Raw genomic sequence first — 12716 nt, forward strand, 5'->3', positions numbered from 1 at the left:
GCCCACAGATTCCTGATTGATTTCAGGTCTGGACTTTGACTTGGCCATTCTAACACCTGGATACATTTATTTGTGAACCATTCCATTGTAGATTTGGCTTTATGTTTTGGATCATTGTCCTATTGGAAGATAAATCTCCATCCCAGTCTCAGGTCTTTTGCAAACTCCAACAGGTTTCTTCCAGAATGGTCCTGTATTTGGCTCCATTCATCAATTTTTATGATCTTCCTTCTCCCTGCTGAATAAATGCAGGCCCAACCATGAGATTGCCACCACCATGTTTGACAGTGGGGATGGTGTGTTCAGGGTGATGAGCTGTGTTGCTTTTACCCCAAACATATTGTTTTGCATTGTGGCCAAAAAGTTGGATTTTGGTTTCATCTGACCAGAACACCTTCTTCCACGTTTGGTGTGTCTCCCAGGGGGCTTGAGGCAAACTTTAAATTCAACTTATTATGGATATCTTTGAGAAATGTCTTTATTCTTGCCATTCTTCCAGAAAGGCCAGGTTTGTGCAGTGTACGACTGATTGTTGTCCTATGGACAGACTCTCCTACCTCAGCTGTAGATCTCTGCAGTTCATCCAGAGTTATCATGGGCCTCTTGGCTGCATCTCTGATCAGTCTTAGCACCCTGCTATGAAAATTTAGAGGGACGGCCGGATCTTGGTAGATTTGCAGTGGTCTGACACTCCTTCCATTTCAATATGATTGCTTGCACAGTGCTCCTTGAGATGTTTAAAGCTTGGGAAATCTTTTTCTATCCAAATCCGGCTTTAAACATATCCACAATTGTATCTCGGACCTGCCTGGTGTGTTCCTTGGTCTTCATGATGCTCTCTGCATTTTAAACAGAACCCTGAGACTATCACAGACCAGGTGCATTTATATGGAAACTTGATTACACACAAGTGGATTCGATTTGTCATCATCAGTCAACATTGGATCATTCAGAGATCCTCACTGAACTTTAGGAGTGAGTTTGCTGCACTGAAAGTAAAGGGGCTGAATAATATTGCATGCCCCACTTTTTTAGTTTTTTATTTGTTGAAAAAGTATAAAATATCCAATACATTTCTTTCCACTCCACCATTGTGTCCTACTGGTTGATTCTTGACCCCCAAAAAAATCATTTATGTTTGAAGCCTGAAATGTGGCGAATACTTTCACAAGGCACTGTAATCCTATCTGCATCTTCCTCTAACACCATTTGCCCTCATGTCTTCGCTGAAGACTTCAAAAACAGTGAAGAAAATAAGTATTTGAGCACCCTGCTATATTGCAAATTCTCACACTTAGAAATCATGGAGGGGTCTGAAATTTTCATCATAGGTGCATGTCCACTGTAAGAGAGACAATCTAAAAAGAAAAATGCAGAAATCACAATGTATGATTTTTTTTTTTTTTTTTTTTTTTTTTTAAATGATTTATTTGTGTGATACAACTGCAAATAAGTATTTGAACAGCTGAGAAAACCAATGTGAATATTTGGTACAGCAGCCTTTGTTTGCAATTACAGAGGTCAAACGTTTCCTGTAGTTGTTCACCAGGTTTGCACACACTGCAGGAGGGATTTTGGCCCACTCCTCCACACAGATCTTTTTTTTTAGCTCCGACAGGTTTCTGGCCTGACGCTAAGAAACACGGAGTTTCAGCTCCCTCCCAAGATTTTCTATTGGGTTCAGATCTGGAGACTGGCTAGGCCATACAAAAACCTTGATATGCTTCTTACTGAGCCACTCCTTGGTTTTCCTGGCTGTGTGCTTGGGGTCATTGACATGTTGAAAGACCCAGCCACGACCCATCTTCAATGCGCTGACTGAGGGAAAGAGGTTCTCCCCAAAAATCTCACAATACATGGCCGCGGTCATCCTCTTCTTAATACAGTGCAGTCGTCCTGTCCCATGTGCAGAAAAACACCCCCAAAGCATGATGCTACCACCCCCATGCGTCATAGTAGGGATGGTGTTCTTGGGATGGAACTCATCCTCCGTCTTCCTCCAAACACGGTTCGTGGAATTACGACCAAAAAGTTCCATTTTGGTATCATCTGACCACAAAACTTTCTCCCACGACTCCTCTGTGTCATCCAAATGGTCATTGGCAAACTTAAGACGGGCCTTGACATGCGCTGGTTTAAGCACGGGAACCTTCCGTGCCATGCATGATTTCAAACCATGACGTCTTGGTGTTTTACCAACAGCCTCCTGGGAAACGGTGGTCCCAGCTCTTTTCAGGTCATTGACCAAGTCCTGTCGTGTAGTCCTGGGCTGGTTCCTCACCATTCTAAGGATCATTGAGACCCCACGAGGTGATATCTTGCATGGGGCTTTACTCCGATTGAGATCGACCGTCATGTTTAGCTTCATCCATTTTTTAAGGATTGCTCCAACAGTGAACCTTTTTTCACCAAGCTGCTTGGATATATCTCCATAGCCCTTTCCAGCCATGTGGAATTTTGTCTCTGGTGTCTTTGGACAGCTCTTTGGTCTTGGCCATGTTACAAGTTTGTAGTCTTACTGATTGTATGGTGTGGAAAGGTGTCTTTATGCAGCTAACGACCTCACACAGATGCAGCTGATTCAGGATAATGGAGTGGAGGTGGAGTTTTAAAGGCGGACTCACTGGTCTTTGACGGTCAGAATTCTAGCTGATAGGTTTTCAAGTACTTAATTTCAGCTATATCGCACAAATAAATCGTTAAAAAAATCATACATTGTGATTGCTGGATTTTTCTTGTTAGATTATCTTTTTCACAGTGGACGTGTACCTGATAAAACCGATGGAAAATTTCAGACCCCGCTATGATTTCTAAGTGGGAGAACTTGCAAGATAGCAGGGTGTCCAAATACTTATTTTATTCACTGTATTTGAAGTCTTCCACCCTCGCTATCTCTTCTCCTTGGAGCACCCCCCCCCAAATCACACATATATTCTGTTTTACTTTGGCTAATCTTTGTTGGTCTCCAGTGCATGCCTCCATCTTTCTAATTGTACCTCCATCTCCCTGCTTTCACTGCCGATCCCGATATCATCTGCAAACATCATGGTACAAAGGGATTCCAGTCTAACCTCATCTGTCAGCCAATCCATTACCACAGCAAACACGAAGGGGCTCAGAGCTGATCCTTGATGCAGTCCCACCTCTACCTTAAATTCTTCTGTCACACCTATGGCACACCTCACCATTGTTCTGCGGCCGTCATACATGTCCTGTATTCTTCTAACAAATTTCTCTGCCACACAAGACTTATGCATGCAGTACCACAATTCCTCTGACATTATCTGTACTTTTCTACCAGCATTCTCAACGAAAATAATGTATCTGTGGTATTCTTTCTAGGCATGAAACCATACTGTTGCTCGCACTGTCCTCCACTACTCTTTCCCATAACGTTATTGTTTGGCTCACCAACTTTATTCCACCATAGTTCCCACAGCTCTGAACATCGCCTTTGTTCTTAAAAATGGGAATTAGCACACTTTTCCTCCATTCTTCAGGCATCTTCTCACATGCTAGTATTCTGTTGAATAAATTGGTCAACAACTCTACAGCCATCTCTCCAAATTGCTTCCATACCTCCACAGGTATGTCATCAGGAGCAAATGCCTTTCCATTTATCATCCTCTTTTGTGCCTTTCTAACTTCCCACATTGCCACTCCCTGGTCCTTCATACCTGCCTCTTCTATGCTTCTTTCTCTCTTATTTTCTTCATTAATCAACTTCCCACAGTATTCTTTCCATCTATTTAGCACACTACTGGTACCAGTCAACACATTGCCATCGCTTTCCTTAAAGCGACACTGTCATGTAATGCATGATTTTTAGTATGTTATTAATGAAAAAACGGCAGCTGACATGGACCCATGCGTTTTTTTTTTCGCTACAAAACATGATTTTGACGTTTACAGCTTTTTGTAACTCCCGCCATGAAAATCCTTTCGAGGGATTTGTTTTTAAGAAGAAGGAACTGACGTACACGGCAGGACCGTCCTCAAGTGGACTCGTTTGTTTCTCTTATTTTTACCTCCGGGAAGGTAGCTCGTTGTTCCTTTGTGTTAGCCAAAATGCCGACTCATTGCATTGCTGGACATTGCTTGAACACTCGGGAGGATGGATTTACCCTTCATAAGTTTACAAGAGACCCGATTCGTTGGGAAAAATTGATTGCACAGGTGCAATGGACGAGAGCTTCGTGGGTTCCAAGTGATAGGTAGGTGTGTATACAGCGACTTAAATAGCGAAAATAATAGTTTAGTGCGGACCACGTAATCAGTCTCTCATAACATAGCAAAAGATTTGTGTACGTGTGATAGACGTGCTAAATGTGTTGATGTGCACGTCGGACGGTGTCGGGCTCGCCGGCGAAGGCCGCTGCATCGCCTCGCGGACGATGGTGGCTCTGAAGAACGCTGCCGACAATGACTCACTCGGCCGCGGGCGACTACAACGGTGTAAAGCGCCCATGCTCGACGGTGTTATTCCTCGCGGACGGCGGCGGGTATGAACAACCCCGTAAAGCAGCCCGGCAACGAAGTAAAGTAGGGTCCACCGCATGTTTTCAATGGTGAATGTCGGCGTGACGTCACGGACAGGGGATGCAGCCAATGTGTCGACCACTTGGATGTCATTGATGCTTCCACAACATTGTGCGTGGATGACGCGCTCTCTGCTCATATTTATCTTTTCGTTTAGACATTGAAGTGAATGTTATATGTATTTTTCATTACAATATCTATTTTAGTACGTTTGTAGGGATGACACTTGACCTTTAATCACCCTTACCTTCTGCACATCCTTCCCATCTTCATCCCTCTGTTTGGCCAACCTGTAAAGATCCTTTTCTCCTTCTTTCGTTTCCAACCTGCTGTACATGTCATATGCCTCTTGTTTAGCCTTCGCCACCTCTAGCTTTGCCCTACATCGGATCTCGATGTATTCTTTCTGCCTCTCCTCAGTACTCTTCATGTCCCACTTCTTCTTCACTTATCTCTTTTCTTGGATGACTTCCTATATTTTGGGGCTCCACCACCAAGTCTCCTTCTCCCCCTTTCTACCAGAGGACACACCAAGTACTCTCCTGCCTCTCTGATCACCTTGGCTGTAGTAGTCCAGTCTTCCGGGATCTCCCCCGTCCATCAAGAGCCCTTCTCACCTCTTTCCGGGAGGCCGTACAATATTCTTCCTTTCTTGGAATCCACCACATGGATTGTGCTCTACTTTTGTGTTCCTAATCTTCTTACCCACCACCAGAGTCATCCTACACACCACCCTTCTATGCTGTCGAGCTACTCTCTCCCCTCCCACAACCTTACATTCGGTAACCTCCTTCAGATTACCTTCTCTGCACAAAATATAATCCACCTGCGTGCGTTTACCTCCGCTCTTGTAGGTCACTCTATGTTCCTGCCTCTTCTGGAAAAAAGTGTTCATTACAGCTATTTCCATCCTTTTTGCAAACTCCACCACCATCTGTCCCTCAAAGTTCCTTTCCTGGATGACGTACTTACCCATCACTTCTTCATCACCCCTGTTTACTTCACCGACATGTCCATTACATTCTGCACCAATCACAACTCTCTCTCTGGGGATGGTCAGAAATACTTCATCAAGTTCCTTCCAGAATTTCTCTTTGACCACTAGGTCACATCCTACCTGTGCGGCATAGCCGCTAATCACATTATACATAACACCCTCAATTTAAAATTTTCTGCCTCAGCACTCGATCTGATACTCTTTTCACCTCCAAGACATTTAGCCAGCTCTTCCTTGAAAATAATAATGATGTCAACCAACTCCTGAGCTTTTCCTGTCACAGTCCCAACATTCAAAGTGTCCACACTCAGTTGTAGGTGCTGTGCATTTCTCTTCTTCTTCTGCCGACGAATCTGGCTTCCTCCTTTTCTTTGTCTTCAACCCCAATAGCTCAATTTCCACTGACTCCCGGCAGGTTAGCGGCGGCGGGGGCGAGCGTTAACCTGGGCCACGACCGATCCGGTATGGGATTTTTTAGATGAAGGCTCATGTTTGTTTGACGCACAGTTTTACGCTTGATTTCCTGCCTGACGCAACCTTCTGCATTTGTTCGGGCTTGGGACCAGCCTACAGATTGCACTGGCTTGTGCCCCCAGTCGGACTAGACAGACAGTTTTGTGATAGCTACATGCTTGCTACAGTTTTTTTTTTTTTTTTTTACATTTTGCATCATTATGTATGCAATGTTATCTTATTTTGGGAATGATTTCACATACATATTTACACACAAGATATATTAAGAATTTAAAAAGAAATTATAACCCTTAACATTTTGTACTTACTGTTCAACTGGCATAAAAATGCCTGTCTTCATGTCACTTAGCATACATGCCCATAATAAATGCATTTTAAATGAACGAGTTACTAGACACAATTTTTTTTTGTTTTGTTTCCATGTGTATGCTGCACAAAAACCTTTGATAAATAGGTTTACCCTGAAAGGTGATCTAAAAAAAAACGTTTTGTGGTTGAATTTGTAACGTATTAACTTTTACTTTGAAATTTAAACAACCTTTGTGTGTTATATGCAAATAATCAGGAGAGGCAAATAATTTTCACAGCACTGTGTACAAGCTTTTGCACGTGCGTGCACGTGTGTATACATATGTCAGTTAAATGTAATAACATTGTGAAACAGTATCAATTATTGTCTGAAATGTCATTCTGTAGGGAATTCATATGTTTATCTACAGCCGTATGAGCTAAACTTGATTTTGGTGTTTTTATTCATATTTTACAATGCAGAAAGGCACTCCAATGAAGGCCATAAATATTCTCCTTTCATATCCTTCCGAACCAATGGTGACGCTGCAAGGGAAAAAAGGAACATCAGCTTTATCAGCTTTACTGGAGATGGATCAGAGCCATAGGTAAGTATGCATTGTATATTAGACAAATATACGTTTAGGTTCAGAAGCATGTAGGGAATCAGACTTTATAATTTAGTTTTTATTGTGCTTTATTAATTGACAAATGATCATTATGTGAATAAAGAGTACCTTTATCACTTTATATCGTATAGCTCTGCATCACCGTGACAGCTGTTGTAAGGATGCACGTGGCTCATGTGGAAGAAAAAAAGCCTTGAAAGACAGTAAAAGCGTTGATGGTATTTCGAGTTGTGAAGACGGCACAAAGCCACTAAATTGCACATCAGTTTGTGTGGGATCCATGCATACAGAATGTGGTATTCAGCCCCCAAGCCTCCCTAAACAGTGGTACCTTGTTCGTATGCCCCAATGTACACCTTGAGGACACAAGGCCGCTTGTGGGGACCAACATCGACTGTGACTGTTCAGATTAAAGATTTTTTTTTTCTGTGTGTGATCTGTGTAGTCCAATTAGTCACCTGGACATCTTGATTTGGTTAGAATTGCTGGCAATTTGACAATAATATGGCAGCATTGACTCACAAAAGATTAAATAAACTGTGGGGAATGAAAGCTTAGTTGGCAATTCTTTCACTCACACATTTGATTAGTCACTCAGTTGCTGGAGTTTTGTAATGAGCATGACTGACTGGGATGCCACTGTTTAACACAAACCACAGTGAAAAGTTCATGAAAATAAATTTACAAATAGGCAGCAAGGTGGAGTTGCTGGAAAGCGTGAGCCTCACAGTTTTGAGCTCTTTGGTTCAATCCCGGACCCGCCTGTGTAGAGTTTGCATGTTCTCCCTGTGTCTGCTTTGGTTTCCTCCCAAATCACAAAAACATGCAACATGAATTGGACACTAAATTGTCCCGAGGTGTGACTATGAGTGCGGCTGTTTGTCTTGAATGGGCCCTGTGATTGGCTGGCAAGCAGTTCAGGGTGTAACCTACCTGCTGCTGCCAGTTGACAGCTCGGATAGGCTCCAGCACTCCACGCGACTCTTGTGAGGATAAGCGGGTAAGAAAATGGATGGATGGAAATTTACAAATACCAATCTAGCCTGACATGCAGTGTAGTGAAAGCACACTCAATGATATGTATTAAATGTAAGCAAAGGGGAACATTTTTATTTTTTTAACAACCTGAATTTAAAAAGAGCACAGCAATCAATTCTGAGAAGCAGCAACAAGGACCATGATGCTTTGTGCTGTCTACTTCTTCGTGTACAATCTACTACTACTAATCTACTACTTTGTCTACTACATTGTTCATTTGAACACAGTGTTCATGGTGTTTATGCATGTTTTTGTCAGTCTTGTCTTAATTCACATATGAGATATAAGACCCTTTGTTAATGATTGGCTTGTTTAAGTAATACAAACATTGAAGTGTTGTTTTATTTATTTTTATTTAAAGAATGATTAATCTTGTTACAAATATCAGCAGTCACATCATTAGTGCATTCCACTGAGCTCAAGGTCTTTTTTTTGTTCAAGGAAAAACCTTCAAACAGCCACTGAAGTTTTCATCACGGCAAAGCAATTCAAACATTTTAAATGAAAAGAAATTTCAAGTGTCATCGCTCCTGATTAGTCATTGACTGCAAAGAATGTCCAGCCGTGCATTGCAAAATATTGTATTTACAAAGATACAACTTTGGGGTAATATTTCTGAACTCCGAAAATTGAGACACTCTCTAATCAATGACTGAAATCTTAAATGCAATATTGTGTGGCAAGCTTCAACTTGAGGTTTAAGTCAATGCTACTATCACGTTAACCATTTTATTTAAAGTCCATTATGGTGTTGAAAAAAGTTGCACCCATGAAAACTTTAAATTACACTACCGAATCTATATCGAAATATAATCAAACATTTTTACACTATAGCCAGGAATGTTCATCTTTGTGAATTGTCGCTTTTTCTTCTGTAAGGACATTTGAAGAGCAACAACAGAAGGCCAAGCCCATAACACCGGTTTCTGAAGTCTCAAGTGCAGAAAGTCCACATAAGGTAAACTTTTTCCCAATGTCTTAAAGTCCTTGTGAAGTGTCAGCTAAGGGCATCTAAATTTGACAAACCAAAGAGAAGTTGTCAGCATTGCCAAATTTGAATGGTTAAAAAAAATATGCATAAAATGAGGGTTCAAAATCATGAAGAGTCAAGCCTTGTCTCTGCACTTAAATGGTGTGGCCATGTCTGCTGAATGAGCTGAAGCCATGCCCCACTCTACTGTCACTCAAATACCTCTACTACCACCGAGAAAAATGCATTGCAATTGCGCTGAATAACCTTGACTATCAATAAAGGTGCTCAATTTCCTTTGTAGTGGTGAAGAGGATGACTGAGGCATGTTTGAACTTGAACCAAAAAAGTCAGGAAAATTGAAATGCCGAAACTCAGTTTAACACTAGAGCTGTACAGTTGAGTGCAACATTTTTGCACATTTTGAGAATTTGGGAACCCTTTAGATGTATCAAACAATTACACTGTCTCAATGTCCTCCCTATGGACAATGACACGACACCTCAATTAAATTATAGTCATCTGGACACACAGCTACATATAATTGTGTCATCTGCATAGCTATGATAGGCTAAATCAAAGTTCTGAACCAAGGATAGCATATACAGGGTGAACAGGAGGGTTCCAAGAACTGACATTTGAGGGACCCATTGGTCATTGCCATTCAATGACATTGAACACTTCCAATGGATACAAAATCACTCCTTTCCACCAGGTAGCAGCTGAACCATTTGTCAACTGTTCCATTATGATCTTCCTTATTAAAAACAGCTCTGAGTGCCAACAAGATGAAAAGTGGTTACTTTCCCGAGTCAGTATTCAGACTCTTTACTACAGATTTTATGTAGTGATGAGTTCAGAAACTAGATTGAAACTTTTCAAAATGTTCAATTAAGTTCAATACATTTCTGAGTTGATGAAATTTCACATTTTCTACAATTTTGGCGGTGAAAGGGAGATTGGAGACAAGTCTGTAGCTTGCTAACATGGAAGCATTCTGCCTTACGGCTGCGACTTTAGCTTTTGGACACTCGCCCTACTGAAGTGAGCAATTGATTATTTCGTACAAATCAACTAGCACAGACTTAGCAATAACGTTGAAATAGTCAGATGTTATTGAGTCAAGACAACTCATTGGTTTCAGCTGCTGAACCGCTTTCGCTACAATTTTTTGGTTAACTGTATCAAATTCTGACATGCTCATAGAGATTTTCCTGGCTTCAGATGTCGTACCAATTACTTGTTCTGCTATTTAACCTGATGGATTGTATTTTTTTTTTCACTAAAAAAAAAGCAAATTAATCGCATTAAATCACTGTGAGGAATTCTGTAGCCGTCTGATCTGGAGGCTTGTGAACTTTTCAACCATAGCATAGAGTGAATATTGTTGAAGTTCTTACTCATGATTTCCAAAAGTGTTGTTGTCCAGCCCTGACTAACTCTCTGTTGAAATCACAAAGACAGTGTATGTATAGGTCATAGTCAGTTTGGAGTTTAGTTTTTCTCCGCTTAGGTTCTTCTTTCCTCCACTTTGATATTCAGGTTTACTATCATTGTTCTCCTCCACTGTATTTTAGGTCACATCAACATGGTCTTAGTATTAATAGGAGCAACAACATTCATGACATTTGAGATTTCCCAGGTCAAACTGTTCAAAGGTTCATCAATCGTCCTAGCAATTTACAATTTGTGGCACAGCTATGTTCTCCATAAACTTTATGGTGTCACTCTCATTTATCTGTAACTGTTCACTGATTTAAAAAACAAACAAAAGAAATAAAAACAGCAACTGTCTTTTATATTTCAAAAGGCAGTCATTTATCTTACACCTACTTGCGCTTAGCTTTTCAAGCGTTCTTGTCTGCCAACACATGTTACGTGATTTAGCCAAGCCTCGGATACATTTTGAATGCCTTATTTTTATTGTAGCCAATGTTTTGAATATCGACTGAGTGTGAGGAGAGTACGTCAACAACTGCAGAAGGCCTGAGCTACCTCATCTGGCTCATCTCAATGCCTACGTGCATTTATGTCTAATTTGAGCCCTTTGTTGTGCAGGGAACTCTGAATGCTTTGACAGACCAATAATTTTGAAGAGTGAAACAGTTTGGGGATTACACCATCCTTTTCCAACATGTTTGTGGACCAGTAAGAAAGCAAGATCCACAGCCTTGAAGGTGTACCTGTCCCTGCGCCTGAGGCGCTCTCCCCAGCCTACACAGGCTGGGGAGAGCGAGGGAAATGTTGTCAGATTGGGTGAGGTGGTGGGTATACTGATTGCTCATTGAACTGCACAAAAAAATAAAAAGTACCATCAGAACAACAAAAAGAAACGCGGAAATGGAGAGTCATAAGCTGCTTCAACATTATGCGCTTCCATCCTGGCCACTGAGGGACATGGATCATCATCTCTGACTGGAGGAAGAAGGAGCCCAAGCTGATGTGTGAGTTTGAGAATTTCTGACGAGAGAGACTGGAGAGACTACGTGTCTCAGATGGCCTGGGAACACTTCAGGATCCCCCCCGTCAGAGCTGGATGAAGTGCCTGAGAGGGAAGTCTGGGCATCCATGATAAAGCTATTGCCCAGCAGCCTGACTTTGGATGATAGATACATAGATAGATAGATAAATAGATAGTAATAATGACATTGAAAGGTAATCATGATTGCACTAAATCATTTTTATAACTCTAATTCTATCATTTTTATAGTCTGTGCACTTGGACACCTCAAATTAATACATTATTCTTGAATTTATACATTATGATAACCATTAGGGGACCTTCTCTCCTTGGTGCTGACCTTATTGTTTCCCTGTTGGGCGTCCTTGTTCTCCCTCCTTTCCCCCATGTCAGTGACACTGTCTCGCCCACTGGCTGGGCGTGGACTATCTACATTGGCGGGCCTTGGGGCATGGTGGAAGAGATGGGTACCGTGGGATGGTGGGGGTTTCTTTGGGCACCTCTGGCCTCCTCTGTGTTGCCCATATTAGGTGGCCTTGGTGGGGTCAGTGAAATTAAGTCCCTCGGTTTGGGTGTGGTCCCATTCATTGAGCTGCTTTCAGGTGGGCTCCTGGATCCACTTGTCAGTTGGGAGGGGTGGTGTCCTCTGCCCCCACAGTGCAGGTGCAGTGATTTGTTTAGGTTATTGTACATTGGTGAGGGGCCACTTACTCATTGCAATAAATAACAATGCAAACATCCTGGGTATCCCTTCACTTGCACACTATTTCTCAAGATGTTTAGTATGTACATGGCCACTCCCCACACACTTTAATTGTACAGGTGGATCCACTACCTTTTGTCTTGAATGCTTCCCCTCCTGCCCCTATCCTGTCCAGTTCCTTCTTACATGGTCCTGTCCTTCTTTCACAGGGTGAAGCACTAATGCCCCATACAGCACGCGGATCTCAAGTCATTGTACTTGGCATATGAGTCCTGTCTTTCGTTGTCTTCACTCCATGTATTATCTTTTGACTGACATTCCATTTTGTTTTTGTGTCATTCCCCTTTGAAACTATTGCCCCATACAGCACGCGGATCTCAAGTCATTGTACTTGGTATCTGGACCTACTACTTCTGAAAATTCAGCATTTCAATATTTGCTGTAACTTATAACAACTGAGAAGGTCTGAACAAAAATGCCATTGAATAGAAAATCATATTCTGCAAATTTTAAATAACATGATGTTGCTAACCAATGACGACAAAAGTACTTCTTACATTTGCGTTCTGCGCATGACAGAAATCACATGTACAGTATGTCGTTATGAGGGATCAACG

The 12716-nt window shown here is 41.7% G+C and overlaps 1 protein-coding gene across 22 annotated transcripts in view; it reads left to right on the forward strand.

Moving 5' to 3' along the window:
- The window catches only part of depdc5 (DEP domain containing 5, GATOR1 subcomplex subunit), a 225134-nt gene that overhangs the window by 139022 nt on the left and 73396 nt on the right, over positions 1-12716 (forward strand). For all 22 annotated transcript variants that reach the window (XM_061838768.1, XM_061838770.1, XM_061838772.1 and 19 more), the window contains 2 exons: positions 6782-6906; positions 8845-8923. In XM_061838768.1, coding sequence (XP_061694752.1) covers positions 6782-6906; positions 8845-8923 — 204 coding nt within the window. The remainder of the gene's footprint in view (positions 1-6781; positions 6907-8844; positions 8924-12716) is intronic.

The sequence above is a fragment of the Syngnathoides biaculeatus genome, chromosome 13 (assembly GCF_019802595.1).
Source record: "Syngnathoides biaculeatus isolate LvHL_M chromosome 13, ASM1980259v1, whole genome shotgun sequence".
NCBI lineage: Eukaryota > Metazoa > Chordata > Actinopteri > Syngnathiformes > Syngnathidae > Syngnathoides > Syngnathoides biaculeatus.